We start from the raw sequence: 25479 nt of genomic DNA, 5'->3' as shown, positions 1-25479 counted from the left end.
TATTTATTTAAGTTTGTTAACTGGGTTAGAGCAGTGATCCACATGGACCATTTCAGGCCAGCTCAGCATACAAAGAAAAAAACATACCGAAAAATGTAAAGCTATGTTGAAGATAAGAAAATGTTGAACAAATCATAGATATACTATAAGATAAGTAATACAGCTATACCAAAGCTTTCAGATAGCAAGCAGAGTAAACACACTCATTAAAATGTATACTATATATAATATTTGCAATAAGGTTAATAAATAAGGGGAAAGAAGGAGCTATAGAGAAGTGGTGGAAGGGGGAAAAGGTAAAATAACGTTCTGGTTTAAAAGCCTGCATTTGTGCTTGTTTCCTGTGCTGTATCCAGGATTGTTTGTAAGCTTCTGAGCCTCCCAAGCCTTTCTGTGTTGGAGGGAAGCCTTCTAGCTTATCAGTGGGAGTGGTAAGCACTAGGTAGCCTATCTACCACAAGATGAGTGGTTTCTGGTCCAGAAATTGTAGTTTATTGGCTGTTTGGGCACTTTTTCCATCACTTTCAACTTTCTAGTTTAAAAGCCCGCATTTGCACTTGTTTCATGCCTTTTCTGTAACTAGTCTAGTCCAGATACATATTTGCTGTATCCAGGACTATTTGTAAGCTTTTAAGCACCCCCCCAAGCCTTTCTATGTTGGAGAGAAGCCTTCTAGCTTATCAATGGGAGTAGTAAGCACTAGGTAGCCTATCTACAACAAGAGGAGTGGTTTCTGGCCCAGGAATTGTAGTTTATTGGCCATTTGGGCAGTTTTTCCATCCCTTTCAACAGTCTGGTTTAAAAGCCTATGTTTGTGCTTGTTTAAGCTCCGCACAGTGATGCCGAGCTGACGTTAACTATTAGTGGTACCAGAAAGTCTGCTCTTCAGTTTTCCCCTTAGATCATGCTAGTTCTTTCTCTCTTGCACTTCAAATAGCCTAATCGCTTTGCACTTCAACAGGTTTTTGAAGCAATTATTGTAGGACACCTAAGTGCCATCAGCACTAGTCGTCCTTCACGGAAATAGTTCCAGTACTTAGTAGTTATGACAACCCCTCCTGGCATGATTAAAGGGCAGTTCCCTGTGCTTTCTCCTATTAACCTGGTGCACTTGGGCATTCTAAGGCAATGTAGCAACTGCCTCATGTACACAGACAACCCTCTCCTCTTACCTCCCAACTCTCAGACTTGTGATTGGTGCACTTATATCGGGTCTATATTAGAACATCGAAGTATTAAAACTTAAAATGTTCTGATATCGAACACTATTCAGCAAATGCTAAGAATAGCAAAACTGCAGAACAGCGAATTCTTTCCTCGGGAAAGAATTCGGTTGGCTGTTTCTCTGGCTTCGCTATTCTTAGCGCTGTGGTGGAAAGTTACGGGTTGGGTTCAACTAAGTGTGCGATTGTTTGTACGTTAGGGTTAGGGGCGGTTTAAGTGAGTTAGGGTTAGGGCACGGGTTAGGTGAGTGTGCGATAGTGACGGACCTTAGGGTTAGGGTTTTGGGTTAAAGTAAGTGGGTAGATAGCAGTATATGTTTAGTTTAGTGTAGCATTAGATGTAGGAATTTAAGTGTATGCATGTGGTTGCTGTTTGTTTGATGTGCTTGTGTTGTGTGTATGTGTTGTGGAGCAGCAAATTTTTTCCATGGGAAAAAATTTGCTGTTCTGAATGTCCGATACTTTCATGTTTAGATGGTTTGGGGCCGATGAAATAGCATTCGCTATTTTCATCTTTCGATAACGTGATATAAACGCCTTATATCACCAAATTGGAAGCTATGCACTCTACAGCCAAGACCGGATTAGCTGGTCATGAGGAGAAGGTCAACATCTGTACCACACCATATGGAACACATAGCCCTCCATAACACCCACTATCACAGCTCTCACATAAAAACACAAACCACACACCCATCTTCGCAGAGGCTCTCAATAGAAATTTACCCAAACAGCAGAGACCTCCAAGACAGAAATGCACTCGACCACCACAACACAGCACAAACCACAGGACACGTAGCTCACCTCCACAGTGAGCCCCTCAACCTACACCCCTAAGACTAAACACCTTGCCCAATACACTAATCATAGGTGACTCAATAGTGAGGCACACAGATGTCCTACTCGCTAGGTTGAATAAGGAGAAGGTTACAGTCAGCTGTCTATCAGGTGCCAGAATCCAACACATAACACACACACTCAGGTCACTCCACAACAACTACAAGTATGACTCTGTCATTGTACATGTGGGTGTGAATGACCTGAGACACACCTCCTTGGAGTACATGAAAAGAGGCATGGTGGAGCTCTCAGATTATGCGGCCCAGGCAGGTATGACACTAGCCCTGAGCAGTATCCTACCATCACCCAAAATTATACCGCAGTACAAACAAAAAAATGATTGATTTCAACAATTGACTAAGTTTCTGGTGTCATTCTAAGAGGATCCAGTATCTGTCTGCTTGGGATGACATGATTGACAGGGTCTATATTACATAGACGAAAAATCAAAATCTCGAATGCTCAGATGAGTGAAAACACAGGTAATCGAAATCACTATTGTGGGGGAATGTGCCCCCCCCCAAAAAATATATTCCAACTCCAAGATCACACTACAGTGAGGAAAGGGCAAATTTTCCATTCTTCACTGTACCGCAATCTCACAATATCAATTTCAATTACCTGCATTTTCGCTCATCCGAGCATTCGAGATTTTGATTTTTCTTCATTCTGATAGGAACCTGATTGACAGATCTCAATGCTTTCCTAGAGATGGCCTGCATCTGTCACCCCCTGGGTTTCCAGGTACTGGTCTTGCCACCCCTATAGTACCTTTTTTAGGCGGTGTTCCAAAGACCAAATTACCACAGTAACAGCTGTAAATAAATGCAATCTGAGGGTCATGCTGCTCAATGCTGGAAGTCTAAATCTCAAGATGCACTCTCTCAAAGCACTCCTCAAAATGGAAAACATTTGTGCTGTGATGGAGACCTGGTTTAAAGTGGCAGAATGCACGCCTGCGCTACCTTTCATTCCTGAAACATGGACTGAAGCTCCAAAAGTAGTGATGTCTCTATATTCATAAAGGATATGAACACTTCCATACTAGTAACCCAGCATAATTCATCTGAGATACTTCAGGTACAACTAACATTGGGTAAGATGGCGATCAAGGTCATACCCTGCTATAGGTCCCCAACCATGTCCCTAGACTCTCACTCCACATTCCTAAGTACCCTGGAATCTATCAAGGTCCAACCCAACACTCTCATACTAGGAGACTTCAACTACCCCTCCATGAACTGGGAAAACTACTCAAGCACCAATACACTGTCCCAGCTACTCCTGGAATTCATCAACTCCAATGCCCTGGACCAGCTCATTCTAACCCCCACTAAAGGAAGCAACATCCTTGACCTGGATATTACTAACATAGGTGACCATTACTCAACACGAATACTCAATCCCTCCCTGGTCAGATCCGACCATAAACTAATCACCATGGAAATCCGCACCTCACCCACACTCCCTGCAAAGGTAATCACCTTGAAAAACTTCTCCAAAGCTGACTTTGGACTCCTAAAACAGAGGTGGATAACTTCACTGCACCCATGCTAATGGAAAATAGCTGCATGACTGATGAATCATACACCAATGCACTGTACGAACATGTACATAAATGCATGGAACTAGCCATATCCAGCAGAACCCAAGACCCTCTCCTCCAAAAAAAAAAAGGAAGCCAATCTGGTGGTCCCCTGCCATTAATAAACTCTGCAACACAAGGAAGAAACTGTTGCAGAAAAAGGTGAAATCCCAAGACTGGAAAAACTCCCTTATTAGCCTCAACAAAAAGTTGAGATCCCCCATCAAATCCTCTAAAGCCAGCTATGAAGGCAGAATTGCGGCAGACACTAAAAACAATCACAAAGCCTTCTATAGTTATGGCAAGAACCTCCAAAGAAATATTCAGATTTGCTCTGAGTTACTGCGCAATGGTACCTCTTATACTGAGCCAACAGATATTGCCAACATACTGGCTGACAGATTCAGTGCCAACTTTACCCCTCTGTCCCCCACTAAAGGAACAAGCACAATACTAGAAGAATGCCAGGCACCCAGCATTACTGGACCACAGGTTAAAGCTGCATTGTCCAGGGTCAAGAATACAGGTTCCATGGGACCTGATAATATCCCTGGCTGTGTTCTACATGAACTGCAAATTGAACTGGCACCACATCTGTGTACCCTGTTTAGTCACAGCCTCACCTCAGGCTTTGTCCTTACCAAATGGCGCACTGCTACAGTCAGCCCTCTCCATAAAGGGGGAGCAACTAAAGACCCTGGGAATTATTGCCCCATTAGCCTGACAAGTCTGGTATGTAAAGCTATGGAGTACATGATCGTGGACCTGATTAACAAAGATATAGGAAATCTCCAAACTCTAGACCCCACGCAATTTGGCTTTGTGAAAGGGAATTCATGCCTGCTCAATCTGGTTGACTTCTTTGAGTCAGTTACCAGGGCTGTGGATGAAGGTAAGGCAGTGCATACAGCCTACCTCGATCTGGTCAAGGCCTTTGTTCCCATTCATCACTTGGGAATTATTGATAAACTCACCAAACTAGGCATGAACCCCTATATCACTAGGTAGGTTTCAAATTGGCTTACAGATAGATCACACAGTGTTAAAGTAGCGGACTCCAAGTCAGACTGCCGATGAGTCATGAGTGGAGTCCCACAGGAATTGGTCCTGGGTCCTCTCCTGTTCGGCATCTACTTCTCAGAAGTACAGGCCAACACAAAGGGATTCTGGCTGACTAAGTTCGCAGATGACTGCAAGCTGGGAGCCATTATTAACTCCCCAAGTGATGCAGACATCCTACAGAAAGGCCTCACTGAGACCAATGACTGGTGTCGAAACCATGGCCTTAAGCTTAACTCCAAAAAATGCGTCATCATCCCCTTTGGTAAAAACTCAGTTCCCACTAATTACCACATCGGTGGGAGCCCACTGAACACTGAAGGCATTATAAGAGATCTGGGGATGCAGGTTGACGGCAATCTCTCCTTTGACTAACACATTGTCACTGTGATCATAACGTCCTTCTATGTGGCACATCTCATTACAAAGGGTTTTGCATCTAGGAAGAAAGAGGTCATCATCTCTCTCTACTCCTCCTTTATTAGGCCAGTCATTGAGTATAATGCCCCATTTGGCATGTACCTCACTAGACACCTGCAACATCTGGGGAGGCCACCAAAGTACCTCACAAAGAGGATCTTAAGCATTAAACACATGTCCTACACAGACTCCAGCTTTTCTCTGTCTCATATTGGCTACTTAGAGGCAATCACTGCTTGACTTATAAAGCCATGTCTGACCCATCTCTGTTATAAATGCTACATCTAAAGAAATCCCAATCCCTCCGCATCACACGCTCCAGAGATCTCAACCTCATTACCACAGTCGACAGTGAATGGGCAATAGAAAGTTCACCCTGGGGATCATTTCAATGTCTCTACTTGATAGAGGTACTGGGAACTAACGTCGGGCGGCACGATGCTAGAGCAGTTCGATGGGCTAGGCTTGTAAAGGCTCCAGGGCCATTAGCCTAGTACACACCTATGAACCTATGAATAAGGGAGAGGGTAAATAAGGGTGTTGAAAGTCAGTAGGTAGAAGAGTATAAAGAGAATATTAAACAGAGTGAAATGTTCACCACTAAAGTTAGGTAATTAGAGAAGTGAAGATGTTAGTACAATTTACAGATTTAAAAACATGCTTTTTAATGGGGAGTGAACATTTTGAATGGACTGTATATCTTTTAATTTAAAGAAGCTCTAAGCAATTATTCTGAACATGTACAAAGACTAGATTTGATATGTTTATATGATCTTACTTGATAATGTTTTACCTTGCTGTTTTGACAGTACAATCTTAGCTTAAATATGTAAATATAACCCTGAAAAGCAACAAATGATTGTCATTCATTGCTTTGGTTTTTATTTCTGTCACTGGGAAGATGTGGAGTAAAGTGAAATGAATGCATTATAAAAAAGCATATTTTCATTCATAAGTTCAACTGAAAGTTAAACATTGGTAATTCAGAATTTCAAGTACTCAGGCTTGACTAGTTTCTGATTTTATATGTATATCTTAGTAATGGGCTAACATTACCTTGGGTGAGAAAAGGTTTTGAAAAGGATTTTCAGTACTAATAAGGACTCGGTTAATTAACCTCAACCTCTGGAATACTTTGATTAGCTCCCATGTATATCTGTTGTTTCCATTCATACAGAGAAGACACATTTCTGACATGCACATACAGTCTGCAGCTCCAGCTGTAACAGGTCTCTCTCTCTCTCCCTCTCTCTCTCTCTCTCTCTCAATCTCTCTCTCTCTCTCTCCATCCAGTATATGGCATATTCCTGATCCTAATCATTTAGCAGAACTAGACTTTTCACTGTGTAATTCCTTAAACCTCTTGTACTAGAGACGACATGAGATATATGCAAATTACCCTTTAAGGACATCAGGCCAATAAAGCCAAACCCCACTGGCCTGAATTTGTCCATAAATAGACTTAAAAGACACAGCTAGTGGGGTTTGGCTTTATTGGCCTGAATTTGTCCATAAATAGACTTAAAAGAAAAAGTCATGGACATTCAGAATTGCCATTTAGCTGAAACACCTGATGTCCTTAAAGGGTAATTCGCACATACCCCATGTCATCTCTAGTACAATTGATTTAAGGAATCACCCAGTGGAAAGTCTAGTTTTAAAAATAACCACAGAAACTGGAACGCTGCAACAGATTTATTCCGGTACCTGTAAATCATGTGTCCTTTTCTTATGGTAGATATGCCAATCTTAAGGAAATTCTGAAATTTAGATTTGGTGATGCCAATATGTCTGAGAATGTCACTATTCCACATGGCATGTTCAGTTGTGGCAAATGCAAAATTTGCCCAAAAGTTAAAAACTTGTCGGGATGTATGATTAATGGTGTTAAATACATTGCCCATGACAATTTTAATTGCAAATCCTGTGGTGTAGTGTACATCCTTGGTTGTGATTGTGATCCACCAAAATATTATATTGGTCAAACAAAACGCCAACTCAAAATATGTATTTTAGAGCATATGGGTGATGTTCGCAATGCTAGACTGGACAGTCCTATCTCTGAACATTTTAACATAGTCCATAAGGGTAATATGGATTCATTAATTTTTTGTGCTTTAGCAAAACCAAATCTAAGAATGGTGTAAATTGCTTACAAAATCTTTTGAAGTTAGAGAGCAGCTTCATTTTAAAATTTGGTACATTGAGACCTAGGGGTATGAATTTGGAAGTAAATCTTACTATTTAATGATATTGGCATTTTTTGCTGTTGCAATTTTCTATGTTGCATTTCAATGTTTTTTTTTTTATTATTAGACATCTTCTCTATATGGATTTAGTGTCAAATGTTCATATTCATTTATATTTGCTTGTCATATGTAATGTCTCTTTAAATACTTTGGTCACTTTTTTTCATGGCAATTAACTTTTTATAATTGATTAATTGCATTTTGCACAATATAAATAGTTGCAACATGTGCTTGTATTTTATTCCTTTGAAGGCATTTTGCCGAGGTACCGGAATAAATCTGTTGCAGCGTTCCAGTTTCTGTGGTTATTTTTATACTTGTTCTTTGAAAGTCTAGTTTTGCTAGATTTTTCATTTTGTTTTTTAAACAATTGTTTTTTTCTGTGTGACCTTTTTACTCATTGTTTTAGTTTGTTAGTTGGGATATTTTGCAGTCACCCTAAGGCTTATGGATATCAGTTGGGTACGACAACCCTGTTTCCAAATGTTAGCCAAACATGCCACTTATGCTGTGCTGATGATGCCATAAAAAGGCAGAAAAATGCATGCCCACAATTAGCGGGGTTTGGCTTTATTGTCCTGAATTTGTCCATAAATAGATTTAAAAGAAAAAGTCATGGACATTCAGCATTGCCATTTAGCTGAAACACTTGATGCCCTTAAAGAGTAATTTTCATATATCTCATATCACCTCTAGTACAAGAGGTTTAAGGAGTCACACAGTGGAAAGTCTAGTTTTGTTAGATTTTTCTTGTTGTTTTTTAACCAATTGTTTTTTCTGTGTGACCTTTTCACTCATTGTTTTAGTTCCTAATCATTCACACACCCATACAAACATGGCAGTGTTCATGCAAGTTTCAGCATGACAGTCCAAGACTATAAGTCCTTGTACTGTAGAACTTGTCATCAAATGAAGACAAGTACAATTATTAATTTCCTTATGTAACATGTGACTTGACTCAAGTCATGCACATGCAGACAAAATCATTCATAAAGTATTTAATTACATTTTGTAATATAAAACCAAGGCCTCTGGATATCGGGTTAACAAGGTCAAATGCTTAGCATCATAAAGAACATAACCTACTTTTAGGACTAGTGAGAGTGTGAAACTCAGAGAAGAAAACAAGAAAACTGACCTAGTAGGAATGTGAATACGAGTAAAGAGAAAAGGACTTCTATACATATGGATGTAATACAGTATCAACATCATCAGTTGTAAGTTTTGTGGAAAGTATCTGTCTCCTTCCACTTTAATGTAGTACTGATATTGTATTTTATTAAAATGTAGAAACCCTACAACAGTACAATATTTATAATTATTAATAACCACTGTATTCATTTTCCAGGTTTTTTTCGTCGTAGCATAACTAAGAATGCCACATATAGGTGCAAGAGTGGTGGGAACTGTGAAATGGACATGTATATGAGACGAAAATGCCAGGAATGTCGACTGAAGAAGTGTAAAGCCGTAGGAATGTTGGAAGAATGTGAGTGAACAAGAGTAAAGAACAAAATACTTTTGTGTACAACTGATATAAAAAGGGCATGACATTTACATATGCTATCCATTTACAGAAGTATAAGCTGCATAGCTACAAAAACTGAGGGTCTGTGTCAGATACAGTTTATTTGAAGTTAAATGAGTTATGAGACCTTGGCAGAATTGAGATAGTATTTAGTAAATTCCAAGTGTGAGCATCTTATGTGTCTCAGCTGTCCTAATGCATCCTTTTTATTAACTTTTCTGTAAATCTGACATGGTGTCAGAAGCAAGCAAACTTGACAAACACTTGAAGTAAGGCATGCCATGAAGCTAGCATTCAGAAGTAAGGCTTAGCAAACCATCTGTGACCTTGCTCTGCAATGAGTCACATTTTTTTGTTTGTGAAGTATTTTTGGCATTATGAATTTGTTTTTATCCTAGACCAGTCACACTTCAGATTCTTCTTTCTCTCATTTCTGTACTACTTTCAACTGCCTGCATACTTTTGTTTTGTTTTGTTTCTTCATTTTTTGGCTCCAGATGGTTATTTTACAACCAAGGCCTTGGAAACTCAAAGGAAAAGGTCCTGCAAATTGGAAGTCCTGGATTAAGCATTTTCACCTGTATCTCATTGTGAGCAGCCTCAGGGCCAAGGCTGTGAAAATCCTATGTGCCATTTTTCTTCATGTTGTAAGCAATAAATCAAAGTATTTAACACATATGTTTTAGTCAAGAAAAAAGCTACAAGAATGCAATTTTAAAATGCACATTCTAGGCATATTGCTAGCCAATCAAGAATGTAATATGTGGGGCATTTTGCTTTTTTTCATTAAAATCAGATGTTCAGACAAAAATAGATACTTATGACACCAAACTTAAGTCAGATATAAAATATTACATTTAGTGACTTAGGTGATTTGCTTAAGAAAGATAAAACTGTCTATGGAGTCAAATGATATATCAGAGCCAGATGCAGACTGCAGTCAGAAGTTAATTCGACAACTGGTGTTTACAGAGCAAGTAAACTTTGATTGTGCAAGGAAAAGGCACAATAGAAGAATAAGAAGTGTGTGAATAAGGAATGTATGCAGAAATTATGTGAAAATGATGCCTAAACTCACTAAAATGGTAATAGGCAACTTCACAGCAACCAAGGTGGCACCCAATAAAAAAATAAATAAATAAAAACAGCAGGCAGAAACTGTTACCTATTCAAAACCATAACATGAAAAAAAAACATGCTGTAAAACATTAGCATAAAGTCTGTATACTCTCTGGAGGTTGTGACAGTCAGGGCTACCAGCCTTGAATCTTGCACCACTGCTAATAATTTGAGTGACGGATGGATGGCAGTTTAATTCCAACACTGTGACCAAATAATGTGAAGTTTAAGGGTTATGCAGCTTAAATCTTTATCACTGCCATCAAATATGTAAGCAGCTGATGAATGGCCTTGAGAGCTTAAGATAAATGAACACTACTGCCTTGGGTTAGAATCAACACGTGTCACATCCAAATAAGCTTTACACTATCAGCGATAGAATGGAATTCTAAACATTGACTCCTCAGGATTTCACCAACATCAGCCTGAACCCAATGCCTACTAGTGCAACCTTACAAGCAGTAACTGATGCTTAACTGAACTGCTTTTCACACATACATACAATGACAATATTTTCCATAATAACTGCCGATACCTCTCCAATGACAGTATCCCTTTCCTGCATTCATTGTACACTGTCACCAATCAGATTACTAATATGATATCAAGATCTCAGATATTGATCATTCTCCCAAAGAGCTAGCCAACATTCCATTAAAATAGCCATTGACCAGAGCGGCTCTCTTTAAAAAGGGCAGAAGTCAACATTCACAGCAATACTGTGAAGATAACTTTCACTAGTAAAATAAGGCATCAGACATAAACTTAAACAAATGAATAAATTAAACTTATTTACTTTTAAAAAGATCTGAGATATATATATATATATATATATATATATATATATATATATATATATATATATATATATAAACACAATACTGCAGTTATACATGGAAAAGAAAAAGAAAATTTTTTGGTACTAAAGTATTATCGCAACCAGATTGCAACTGTGTCTTGACACTCCACTGATATTATGAACACTAAATTTGCTGGTCCAAAAAGATTGAAATGTATGTTATTAAACATGTCAGTACAAAGATGAAAAGGAAAACAGTGAAATGGAATTTTGTTAAAATACTTCTTGTTCAACTATCACAAGCAGATTCCAAGTGTATGTGGAAACGACAATTTTATCATGTGCTGTACATTATGTGGTCAAAATACATAGAAATGTACATTATTACACATTTCACTATATATATATATATATATATATATATATATATATATATATATAAAAGGAAAGCAGTGAAATGGTTTATCATTACAATACTTCTTGTAGGGATGTCCGGTGTCATTTCCAGGGGGATCCACAGCCTGAACAGTCATGCTGAACGCATTCGTGCATGGCAGAAAAATAGCCCACAGTCAGTTTCTGAAAGGGACTTGGCATACCTACAGGGGTCTCACTCATATGTCAGCAGTTAAAATGATGGGACGATTTACTAAATATGAATGCAGTTCACTTACAAAGTGAACCGAGCCACCTATTGTGTATAGGCATGCATTGTCTGAACACCAGTAATACAATACAAGATCACCTACACTTGAATGGCATGACAGGCGGTCCTTCTTTCCTTTTCCGGGGAAAAAAATGTAATTTGTCACATGTATATCTGAATTTCTTTTACAAACCTTGTTGAATGATATATAACATTTCTCGATATGACAAAGGGTTGGCTCTGAGCTGCTTTTCCGGCTCGGAATCTGGTTGCAATAATATGTAAATACCCATTTTTTTATATGGATAGACTGTTATTTCTATTTATGTTTTGCATCTCACTGAAGCCTTAGAAAAAAAATAAAGTGCAACAAGTCTGTCAACCAGAACACCTTGAGTTAACCTTCTCCACAAGTTAGATTTTCTCAAGTCTAAATATCAGTACCAGGCAAACAGAAATAAAATGATAGTAACAGCTCTGATTCAATATAATTCACAGAGATTGGAGAAGATTTCCAAGTACAAATATCAGTCTCATGCAAACACAAAAAAAGGAAATGGCAACTGTAGATCATTACACTCCACAAAGTTAGATTTCAAATGTAAACAGAATATGTCTTTCTTTTAAAATCATCTTATAGAAGGCACACAAAATTCTATTCCATGGTGGGATAAGTCAATCTTATCAAGCTAGCACAGATCCTGACAACAGCAAACAATTCCATATTGTAGCAAATAATTCCATATTATTAAAACAGTTATAAATTATACATGTCTAATAATATAAACTACTTACATTTTAAATCCAAGAAAACATATATCATCTCACAGAGATACACATCATTTTTTTTTTCAAAGCTTTATTTTACTTTTGTTTCATTATTTTGGTACAACATTTACAAAAAAACATTTTACTGAAACTGGTCAGCATACAGAGACAAATAAGGTCAATAAACATTCACATAACAAACCAAAACATTTAAAGCTTACTTTCTTAATATGACAGGAGAGACTATACTATTAAAAGTTAAATGACATTCTTGACTCAAGTAATTCAAACTATCATTACTGGCACAAAATTGCAAAATCAGTAGTTAATAAAGAAGATAACATCACATATACAACTATTTACATATAGTGCTACATTATTACACTATTATTATTACTATATTAACACTTTGAAGTAACTATAAAGGAATTGAATGAGTTAAATCCTTTGGAGGGAAGGACTAGCCATAATACTAGTGTAGGAGAGTAGGTGTAAAGCTATTTTATATTACTGCAGGATATTGTCTAAGGTTGTACTCCAGAAGTTAAGGTATCTCATGCGTTTGCTAATATTTTCCGTAGTTAGTTTATGGGATAGAATATACTTGGATGCCATCTTTGTAAAATTTTCCCAGTTTGTTTTAGAACGGTCCAACCAGTTTTGTGTTATATAAAGCTTAATTAGCATAAAGAGAGCAATCTGGACTCTCACTTCATTAGTGGGAAGGCCCTTTTGACCCACATGCAATATAGCAAATTCCCATAAAAGGGTGGATTTCCCATAACCCATTTTTCAAGTGAGTTCCATATGCTCTGTGCATATTTACAGTACCACAGGATATGCAGGAGGTCAGCTGTCACTGTGGGGCAGAAGGATCAGAGAGGTGAAGTATTTGAAAAGAAGCTGTTAAGACGCTCCGGGGTATAATATGCATTATTATTTACCATTAATTGTGTATATAGTAATTTCTTGAACGGGGCAAACCTGGTTGTATTATTTATTGCTTGGGAGAAGTGAACCTCTGTCAGTTATGAGTTTTTGTTTCTCCAGTACTGTGCAAATGTAATAGAAGATTGATATTTAATGGTTGAGATAAAGCTGTATGTAATTGATAACATTTTCTTTTTAATTTTTAGACACTTCAGGAGGGATAGGGCAATGTTTATTTCTTCCTGAACCTCATTAGGGAAATTACCCAAAGTAGATACTAACGCTTTGATTTATCTCAGAATTACTGTATATTTATTATTAAGTTCAAATTTTATTTTTATGTCCTTTAGAGAGTTATCCTTAATGGCATATAAATCCCAGACATTTAAGTTTTTAATTTGGGGAAATTGGTCAAGATTTATCATTTTATTACCCAATTTTAGATTTGGATTTAAATGAATGGGTTGCAAAAGAATAAGTGTGTTTGTTAGACCTAGTGAAGAGAAGAGCTTCTGGAACAGATTTATTTTATATTTGATTAGTTTATGTAGTTTCATGTCTTTTAACACAGGTTTATTTATGAAAGGTATTGATTTGGGATTTATGTTACACAGCTTTATATGTGCATGCCACAGACCAACCCATTGGGGGAAATGAGTAGAACTAATTGGATTATGGTCAGCAATTAACATGAGTCTGTTGGCGCAAATTATGTCGTAGTATAATCTAAAATCTGGTATTCCCAGTCCCCCTTTATTTTTTGGAAGCATTAATTTTGGTAGGGAGATTTGTGGGATCTTAGGAAACCAAATGAATTTAGTTAAAGTTGTGTTTATCTTTTTGAAGAAGTTTAAAGGAATGTTGCTGTTTGTTGCATTAAATTGGTATAATAACCTGGGTAGGATGTTCATTTTTATAATTGTTACTTTAGATAAAAAGGGGAATTTCATATTCTTCCACCTGTCTATATAGTTTTTGATGTTTGTCCATGATTTGGCAAGATTATTTTGTAAGGAGTTATTATGGTTATGGTCAAAAATTATCCCTAGGTACTTAAAAATATATTTCAACTTAATTTGGGTTATAGGAAAGAGAGGCTCTTTATGATTGCTTGGATTAATTGGAAAAATAAGAGATTTTGAAGGGTTAATTTCATAATTGGAAGTTTTGAGAAGGTTTCGATAGTGTTTTGATTTTTTTTAAGTCAGTATTAGGTAACTGGAAATATATGATGAGGTCATCAGCAAAGGCTGAAAATACCAGATTTGTCCCTGAAATATTGAGAATGTGGTGAAATGTCTTTTGTATTAAGTATATAAATAGGAGTTTGATATATATATATATATATATATATATATGCCAAAGACGTAGGGTGAGAGGGGACAGCCCTGTCTTGTTCCATTATTTAATTTTATTTTAGAACATAGTTTATTAATATACAGAGTGGTAAAAGAGGAATTATATAAGATTTTGATTGTATTTATAAAATTAGTTGGAAAGTTAAATTGCTTTAGAGTCAGCAACAAGAATTCATGATTGACTCTATCAAAGGCTTTTGTGGCATCGAGTGTCATAAGGTAATAGGGAAGTTTATGGTTTGCAGAAAGTTGGATGGCTGCATCTAAAGTGAGTGTGTTGTCCCAGGTTTGTCTACCCTTTATGAAACCTGATTGCTGTGGAGAAATGATTGTGTGGAGGACTTTTTTAAGTCTATTTGCTAGAGCCATAGTCATTATTTTAATGACTGTGTTAGTAAGCGAAATTGGTCTGTAGTTAGATGGGTTAGATTTGTCCGTATTTGGTTTGTGAGTAAAGATAGTTTTAGAATTGTTTAGGTATAGGGCCCTAAATCCAAATTTACTAATACATTCGAAGATTTTAAGAAGAATATGAGATATTTTAGAAGCAAATTTTTTATAAAAATTAGAAGTGAAGCCACCCGGACCTGGGGCTTTGTTGTTTTTTAGACTTTTAATTGCTTCCATAATTTCTTCTGTTTTTAAAGGAGCTTCCAGGAATTCAGCTTGGTGTTTTTCAATTTGTTGAAATGAGATACTGGAGAAAAAATCATTATAGGACTCTGGGTGTATTGCATCCTGCGGACCATATAGATGATTGTATATTTTTTTGAAAATGGTCAGAATATCTTGGTTATTTGTATTTGTATTTGTTCGTTATTATATTTTTTTTAATTTGTAGAATCCTAGGGGCATCTTGATGAATGTTTATGAGTATAGCTAATAGTATGGAGGGTTGTTGGGTCCATTCAGAATAGTTAGCAAGGAGTTTCATTTCTCAGAATGAGAGATTTTGTATATGTATTGAGTATAGTTCTTTCTGTTGATTAATTAGTTGGGCTTCTAAATCAGGACTAAAGTTTTCTTGGAGTGATTTTTCAATCTCTTGGATTTTCTGCTTAATTTTAAATTCTTTCTCTCATGTTAGTTTTTTAAAGTAGGAGGCTTTTTGAATTAGGAGGCCCCTAACTTTAGTTTTGGTGGCCACCCATAAAATGTCTAGTGGCATATTTGAGGTTAAGAGACTGGCTGTGAGCTCATCTAGTACATTGTTAATTTATTTTATTATTTCTTCTTTGTCAAGAAGATTAGTGTTTAGAGACCTTGTCTGTAAGGTTTTTTGATTTGGGGTGTTTTTTAAGAGGATAAATTTCAGTGTTATTTTAGAGTGGTCTGATAAAAATCTCGGACTGGTTGAGTATATTGTTTTTTCATTTAGAAGAGATTCTGATATCAGAAAAAAATCAATCCTGGACCACGACTTATGGCATGGGGAGTAGAACGTAAACTTATCCCCTTTGTTGAGCTGGTTATTCAAGAGAGCAAGATCAGATAGGGAGAATTCTAATACTAGGTCCTCTAAGGCACGTATCGCTTGTTTATTACATTTATTATTCATGTTGGATCTGTCATTTAAGGGATCAATAACCATGTTCCGATCTCCCCCCACCACATATTCGTGATTAGAGAATTTTGACAGAAGATTATATACTTGTATTATGAAATTCTGTTGGTTTGAACAAGGCCCATATATATTGAGAAACAGTGTAGGCTTGTAGGATAAAGGATTTAGGCAACTAAAATAACACCGAACAACGAACTGCAGGACCCAAATTGCAACACCACAAAATGAAACAACAAAGCCAGTAAAAAATTCTTTATTCTCTAGCACCTCGGCCACAGTAAGCCTTCAAGGAGTAACACATCACATATTCAGGCAGTTTATATAACACCAGCTACAACCATTAATCATCAATCAAACAAATAAGCAATCAAACAATTAAAAATTAAGTGCAATACATTTCAAAAACATTTCAAACAACACTTCAACAACAGTCAGACCTTTAGGAATCAAAGTGTCATATTTTAAAATAAAAATAGTTTCTTTCTTTAGAAGCACATTCTTAATCTTATTTACATTAAGTTCACTTATAAAAACTTGTTCCAAGATAGTTGCTTTTAAGCTATCACACTTACCACCATGATATTCATGAAAATGTTGAGCTACAGGGCTCTCTAATTTATTTACCAATATCCCTTAAGTGTTCCATTAATCTTATCTTAAATATTCTCTTAGTTTGACCAATATAAAACTTATCACATCCACATTTAATAGCATAAATAACTCTCTCAGTTCTACAATTATATAGCCCATTTGGTCTAAAACCAATATTATTTATATATGAAAAAAATTAATTATGTATGGGCAACCACTACATTTCCCACACAATGACATTCCTCTAGCAGCAATATGATAATACAATTTATCCTCAGGTTTATACAATCTGGTGTGTACCACCATATCCTTGATGTTTCTACCCCTCTTATAAGAAAAAATTAATTTCTTGTCAGTTAAGTTATTAAGCTCAACAATTTTTTTTAAAAAATTCCCAAAAAGTACTATATATTTTTTAATACTATCACTACAAATATTATAAGTAGAAACCATAAATAAATTCCCTAAATTTTTATGATTAATAACATAATTATTGCATCTATTTTTTGTAATGATCTTGTATTATATCTAATATCAAATATCTTTTGAATATCTGATTCAATTAATTTAACATCATATTGTCTTCTTTCAAACATAGTCCTAGTGCGCTGTATTTCCTTCATAAATACATTATCTTCATTACATAAATGAGAAATTCTCAAAAATTCACCATACGGTAAAGCTTCAATAATATGTTTCGGGTGACAACTGGTACCCATTAAAAACTCATTCGGCAAATCAAATTTCCTATGGATACTCGTACTAATGTGTTTTCCAACAGTACCTTGTAAGTTAATGTCCAAAAAAGAGACTGTTTGTCCATATTGTAATCCATCAAAAGATATATTGAACCTATTTAGTTGAATGTCCTGTATAAAATTTAGTACCAAATGCATACCCCCTTCACATAAAAAATCAAATCATCAATAAATCTAAAATAAAATTTCACATATTTCTTAACAAAAGAATTAGTATAAATGCATTCTTGTTCAACCAATCCCATAAAAATATTAGCATACATTGGTGTAAATGGAGCACCCATGGCTGTGCCTCGAATTTGATGAAAAATTTGATTATCAAAATAAAAATAATTATTTTCCAAACATAATTTCACTAAATCTAAAATATAATATGTAAGGGGATGGTCACCCATCCATTTATGTAATGCCTCTAATCCAAACACGTTTAATATTGGTATAAAGACTCTTCACGTCCAATGTAATCCAATACATGTTGTCTTCCCATATAACATTTCTTATTTTATTTAAAAAATCAAAAGAGTCTTGTATATAAGAAGGGAGCTTCTGCGCTTCCTTTAATAACACCTGATGTAAAATAACACCCAAATTATGTAGGAAATACTTACTGGCTGAAACTATAGGTCTACCCGGAACGTTCATGATATTTTTATGAATCTTGGGTAGGCAATAAAAATAAGCTGGAACAGTGTCTACAATAATCAGCTTATTTTTGACATCAGTATCAGACCAGTATCCCAATCTCAGGCCCTTCTGTATTAAACATGTATAGTTATTTTTAGCCTGTTCAACAACATCATCACTTACTATACGATATATTGTTTCATCCCCTAATAAATTTAAACACATTTTTAAATATTGTGTATAATGCATAATTATTATTTTATTCCCTTTATCAGAGGGTTTCACTACCAATTCTTTCTGTTTGGAAAAATTGACTAATTCTAGCCATTCACTTTTAGATAAATTATAATCAACCTGTTTCCAATCAAAACTATTCAACAATAAATTAACCTCAAATCCAACCATCGCTTGAAATCTTTTGATGCCTTCATGTAAAAAAGGAGGCATAAAGTTACTTTTAGTTGTTACTCTAGAAGCATCTATAACACAATAGGCATTTAGGTCACTTGTACAAGATACAAAGGAATCACATGTATCCACATCCGATACATTTTCATCAGTAGTATATGTATCATCAGAAACAGTTTCAACAGCAACATTAGGAGAAGGCAAACATTGAAAATAATACCATAAATGCAATTTTCTCACAAATCTAAACAACTCTATTTTACATTCATATATTTTAGGTAAAACTGTCGGTACAAATTTTAATCCATGGTTTAATACAGTAATAATACTATCATTAACCTGGCAACCAGATAAATTAATCACATAATTCAAATCAAAGCATGAATCAGTACCATTTTGTCCTTTTGTTATCATGCCACTGATGTTGAGGCCCTCCTCTGTGTTGTTCCTGTTCAGAATAGCTTATTTTCTGCTGCCTACCATAATCCCTTTGTGGACGAAAATGATCAGGAAAATAGCAGTCATTCACCAGAGATGGTAATGGTGGAAAATCATTGTTAACTTCGTTTTCACTATAATGTCTATCATGTATACTGGCAGGCATGTCTGCATTGTTTGTACTAGCAGTTCTATCTCTCACCCAACCAGCTTCATTATGGAAATGAGCCTTAGAACGTGACCGCTGATTGGACCCCCTGAAAAAGGCTGTGCCTTTTTCAAAATCCCAAAGATCCCTCTGAATCTTATGCATCTTTTGCTCAAGAACTCTCTTTTCTTGCAAGTTTAATTTGTCCTGAATGTCACTTAAACAGGACTCAAATCTAGTTCTATCTAATGCAGACATTAAGTTCATACACACCATATTAATATCTTTCTTTATGTTGGACAATTTAATAATGTCTCTCTCAATTAAGATGTTAATCCATTCTTTAGAACATAGGTGTGCCGCTTTTTCCCATCTCTGCTGGAACACCTTATCAATTGTACAAGTACCATTAAATGGTTCAGAAGGAAATTTGACAGCTCTCAGCCCTCATGGAATGATATCCAAATCCAAGTACCATTGTAGATTCATATAATTATAAAATGTAGACATTTCCTTGATCATTAAATTACTAAGCATTGAAATTAATGTTTTTACCTCTACCGGGTAGTCCATGGAGCGTTTACCAATGTTCGCAAATGGGTTGTTCATACGTTTATTGCGTGTTTCAGCTAGAAAATGCTCCCATACTGGTACACCTGAATTATTGTCACTGCCAGTATTCCTGTCAGAACGATCATGATCACGTTCCGAATTAGCAGTAAGAAAACCATCAATAGTCCGCTGAGTGGTACCTGTGTTTTCCTCTTTAAAAATCCGTGGAATGTTGGTAGCTGGATCACTGGCCATAGGAAAAGGTAACAACGAACAACGAACTGCAGGACCCAAATTGCTACAACACAAAATTAAACAACGAAGCCAGTAAAAAATTCTTTATTCTCTAGTGCCTCGGCCACAGTAAGCCTTCAAGGAGTAACACATCAGATATTCAGGCAGTTTATATAACACCAGCTACAACCATTAATCATCAATCAAACAATTAAGCAATCAAACAATTAAAAATTAAGTGCAATACATTTCAAAAACATTTCAAACAACACTTCTCCAACAACAGTCTGTATTCAGACCTTTAGGAATCAAAGTGTCGTATTTTAAAATAAAAATAGTTTCTTTCTTTAGAAGCACATTTTTAATCTTATTTACATTAAGTTCACTTATAAAAACTTGTTCCAAGATAGTTGCTTTTAAGCTATCACACTTACCACCATGATATTCATGAAAATGTTGAGCTACAGGGCTCTCTAATTTATTTACCCTGATAGCCCTCAAGTGTTCCATTAATCTTATCTTAAACATTCTCTTAGTTTGACCAATATAAAACTTATCACATCCACATTTAAATACTGTGGCCGAGGCGCTAGAGAATAAAGAATTTTTAACTAAAATAACACCCTCTTCCAATACTGTCCATACCACATTCAATAATTCCCTCTTTAAATGATTTCTTAATCAAAATAGCTACTCCTTTTGAATTAGTTTTATTGCCAGAAGCAATAATTGAGGTTAGCCAGGATCTCTCTCTATCCTTGTTCCAATCCTCATTTAGCAGGTGCGTTTCTTGAAGAAATATGATATTTGCCTGTGATTGATGTATTAGGTGTAGGACTAATTTCTTTTTCTTAACATCCTGCAAGCCCTTCACATTCCATGAATCTATCCCCCACAGCATTCAATCATGAGAAGAGTAGTCAGCATTGTTAAAAAAGGCTTTGAAAGTCCTTCCCTCATCATGTATCCAAAAAGATTTAAATAGAAATGTACCATACTTGGTTGTTTTGTAGCACTTAAAACTCTTAGAACTACCCCTGTGCCTAACCACATAACTACCCAATCTAAGTGAGGGAATAGCCAGATAAGTGATAAGTCTTGAATAAACCAAACTATTGCAATATAAGTCAGATATGAATAACTAGTAAGTCGATACAATACAAATGAACATATCAACCCTCTATATACATTATGTACAAATAACATTGAGCACAAGATGTGCAACCCCACACACTCAAAACATATCCCTACCGTGCCCCATTTTTGAGCAGATCTTTAGAAACACTTCATAAACTAAAGCAGTTATAACGTCATATGTCAAGTGTAATCTTCTCCTACGTGGGACTTACTTTTTCTTACCCTATTGGCTATATGTATTTGTATTGCAAACAAGTTAGATGTTTACATATATATATATATATATATATATATATATATATATATATATATATATATATATATCTTCTTAATAGCATTTTCCTTATCTTTGAACTACAACAATACCCTGTCCTGAACATGTCATTGCAGTGTTTCTCATTTACAATTACTACTTATTTCAATCACTACGGTCTATATAAAGAGAGAGAAGAAGAAGAGAAAAAAAAAACTAGCAATATACTTTTATAAAGATCAGTTTATCTAAGTTGTGTTTTGCAATACTAGCATTTACATTTTGGAAGCTAGCTAGTTAACATACTAAACTACATTAACAATTGTAACATCTAGTATAATAGTAACTATACTACTATCAACTCAGTCTGTGCAAGTTAGAGCAGCTATAGCTTGCCATTAGGTTGTCATTCCTGCCCTCCAAACCTTGCATTTTCGGTTCTTACATATCAGTCCTTCGATTTCTTTGCCTAAATCATGAACCCAATATGAATTCTTGATGTAACGCTTTATTTCTTCATATTTTTAATCCCAAAATATGAGCTAACTGAAGGAAATTTACCCAGTTCCCAGTCAGGCTTTGCTAGGAGGAAGTAAACAGGGTAGTGCCACTGCTTAATTTGTCCCTCTAGTAGCAGGAAGAGGAAAAGAGGAACAAAAAATGTAGAATGCGTTTTCAGGTGGGACGATATATGCTGTGACCATCCTTTGCTTAGAATGTTGCACTGGAGCTCTTTGTCTCTTCTTTGGATCCATTACCGTTAAAAACAAATTTATAATGTAGGAATGCAGCAAAATCCACGGCGATTCATTAGAGGCGTTTTTGGAGCTTGTTTTTCATATTTAACTGACATACACAGCATACAGGTAAGCCTTTTCTTGTTTTTAGGCTGTAAATAGGGAAAAACTATTTTTAGAGCTTGAGAAGTTCTCCAAATGCCTTGATAAAGGCAGTTTTCGCTTCTGACTTGGGGATTTATGTTCTTAAAATCACTGGATTAAAGACAAATCCATTGTATTTAAAGTTATTTCTGCTCAATATTTGTGAATGAGAGCATGCTTGGGTATTTCATTTGGAATTTTATTTTCTTTGAGATGAGAAAAGCACAATAAGGAGCCAGCTGTTGTCTTTCTTGTTTAATAGGCATTGATAAATCCTGTGCAAATGATATGCTGTAACCCTGCCATAAAATAGTACCTTTTTGTTTTGCTTCTTGAAGGATTGCTTGTACATGTTGGTAGTTCAGGATTTTTGCATAGAACTGACATGGATTATTAGGGTTTTGTGATCTTCAGAGAGCTCTGTGAGCTCTTTCTATCACAATATCCTTGGAAGTAGTGTGATTTTCCAACAGTGTGGTAAAGATACGTTTTAAGGTATCATGAAGTTGAGGTTGTTCATATTTTTCTAGAATTCCTTGTATAAGGATGTTGTTTCTTCTGCTGCGTGCCTCCAAGTCTGTAATTTTTTGCTGCATTTCTTCTAGGACAGATTTATTATTTATTAGTTGTTTTTGGAGTTCTTCTGTTTTTATTTAATTTGCTGTAAATTTAGCTTCAGCATGTTCTAGGCGAGACACAATTTGTTCCAATGATGTTCCAAATTTTGTCATTTGATCTGAAAAGTTTTGGATGGCAGACTGTATGGGCATTAAAGCTGATTTCAGATCATCCATGGAGTAGGCCTCCTCAGGCTTTGCTTTAGAAGTGGATTTCGCAATTTCTTGTTGTTCTTGAGTACGCTGCTTTTTGGAAAAAGTATCTTTTTCAGGCGAAAGAAGTTGTGATAGTTTGGTTTTAGTTGTTTGTGAGTCCATTTGATCTTGGTCGTTAGGCATGTTAAGGTGGATTTTTAAGAGCAGTACTTTGTTGAAAACTGACTGTATTGCAGTTAATACAAGGCCTCAGGTTACCATGCGGTCTGCTGCAGCAGTATATAGGATTCAAAATAATACGTTAGTGGGATATATATACCAGAAAACATTTCCCAAATCTTTAATCCAGAAGCTTAGTTGAAGCTGTTCTTGTCTGTCCTGGTCAGATATTGGTGATTGATGAGACTTGATTACAAAGATTCAGTCTGATATTTAAGGAGCTATAGGGATAGAGTGTTTACCAGTTGTCCACCATCTTGGAATGAGATGCACATCATTTTAATTGAGCATGTTAAGACAGGTAATCAAGTACAGCAGCAGCAGCATGATACATTTTTGGACAGAAAAAAAATCAGTCAAAATCAAAAATGTTGATGTGCACCATATTGAGGCATATTCTTTGAATGTACTGTATGATGCTGACAGTTGCTGTGGGTTCAGTGGTAGTCAAAGTGAATGGGTGCACACAATCTAATCTATGAATGAGGTCAATGGGATTTATGTTCTTAAAATCAGTGGATTAAAGACAAATCCATTGTATTTAAAGTGGGCATGGTGGAGACTGCAACATAATGGCAAAATCTATCTATAACACACTGTTTAAACAGGAAACTGTGCAAGTCTGCACATAAGTCACGTAATTAGTCTGAATGTATACTCAAGCCACTGGAACAATCATAGCTGAATGCTATGTAAGAAATAAAAGAGTATAAACTTCTCTACAAGAAGGTGGAACTGCAATATCATCTACAGAGATCAAATATGTAAAGCAGCTATGCTTGTACCACACTGGTCATGATAAAGAGAATTTAAACAGTACAAATGAAAAATGAGCTATTTTCTGCTGGATTGGAGACTGTACTCTGTAAATGCTGAAGACATGTAGAAACAAACTGTGAGACAAAGCTCTGAGAATGTCTGAAAAGCTGAGAAGAATAGTCACAAAGGCTGTCAACTTGAATGTCTAAGCAACTATAATGATAATATAGTAAAAAGGCAGACCAATGATGAATTTAGAGTGCAGCAATCAGTAAAAATGCATACCTTTATAAGGCTAGCAAATACAGCAAAAGTGCACTTTTTTGCAGGGAGCGCTTGTACATATTTTCTGTTTTGTATGCATTTGATGTAATTTTTTATGCCTTTCCATTATATTGTTTCTCATGGTTGTATACCACAGGTTGAGCCTGAAAATGGTCCCCAAAGATCAGTGCTCTACAATGTTCAATAAATGAGTAAGTAAAATATGTACTGCCTGAGATCATTCCCATCACTCATGATTCACACAGAGTACATACTGAACAAGAACTAAAGCATATTGAGTCAGTAGGTGTCATAATGAAACAGACAGAGCCAAAAGAATGGGTTAACAGTGTGGTAACAATCATAAAGCACAATTAAGTTAGCAAATGTACTTATCCAGAAGATCTTAACAAATAGATCAAGAAAAAGTATTATCTGCTTTAATTTCAAACAATCAATGAGGCATTAGTGGCTATGTCAAATGTTATATTCTTTTTAATACTTAATACAAACTAAAGATTCTGACAGGCCAAGCCAGGAAAGATGGAGCCAGTTTCAAGTCATTAAATACTCTTAAGGCCCCCTTCTGGGATTTTGTCAGCTCCTAAAGTGTTCCAGGGTGCAGTAGCAACCATGGCAGAAGTATTAGATGGAGATCTCAGTATAACAGATGAAATTCTTATTTGGGTTGCCACAAAACAGTAGCATGACAGACAAACAATCAAGTTGTTGGACAGACATCAGGGTTTGCAACTCAGTAAATGCCAAATATGTGTCATGTCTTTGAAATGAATGGGACATTTGTTGACAGAAATGGTCTTCATCTAGATGCTAACAATGTTAGAACTATTTTATGTGATTATTAGGAATGATACAGTATCTGTCAAAATTTATACCACTGTTGCCAGAGATTATCGTGTATTAACAAGGCTGCTACAGTATGATGTTTGTAAGCAGATCGGGGAAAAAGGTTTGAGATGCTCAAGCATCTGATAACCACTCCATCAACTTTCAGAAACTATGATGTGACATGTGACACTACTGAAAAGTATATAATTTGAATCAAGTCAACAAAGAACAGTTCTTTTCTAGGAGGGCAGACCTACTGCTTATCCATAGGAAGAATGGATGAAGATCTAGAAAGAAGCAGAACATAAGAAAATACCTCTGTTGTTGGTGTGTCTTGATGCAGTGAAAGCATTTGATAGAGCTAGCTTGGATTTCATGAGTAGGGCAGTGATGGCATTTGCATTCCATGATAGAATAATAGGGTTAATTAGGAGGATATATTAAGGGTCAAAGGCCATAATTAAGGTGGGTGAGTTCCTCTCCAACAGGTTGTTTTTGAACAC

The 25479-nt window shown here is 35.9% G+C and overlaps 1 protein-coding gene across 4 annotated transcripts in view; it reads left to right on the top strand.

Moving 5' to 3' along the window:
* The window catches only part of LOC122806216 (bile acid receptor-like), a 428707-nt gene that overhangs the window by 226524 nt on the left and 176704 nt on the right, over positions 1-25479 (top strand). For all 4 annotated transcript variants that reach the window (XM_044076450.1, XM_044076451.1, XM_044076453.1 and 1 more), the window contains one exon: positions 8725-8865. In XM_044076450.1, the coding sequence (XP_043932385.1) occupies positions 8725-8865 (141 nt within the window). The remainder of the gene's footprint in view (positions 1-8724; positions 8866-25479) is intronic.

The sequence above is a fragment of the Protopterus annectens genome, chromosome 7.part0, assembly GCF_019279795.1.
Source record: "Protopterus annectens isolate FY-2018-M chromosome 7.part0, PAN1.0, whole genome shotgun sequence".
In the NCBI taxonomy this organism is placed as follows: Eukaryota; Metazoa; Chordata; order Ceratodontiformes; family Protopteridae; genus Protopterus; species Protopterus annectens.
Note: the sequence above shows the minus strand (reverse complement) of the source record. Positions and strands in the feature narration are given on the sequence as shown.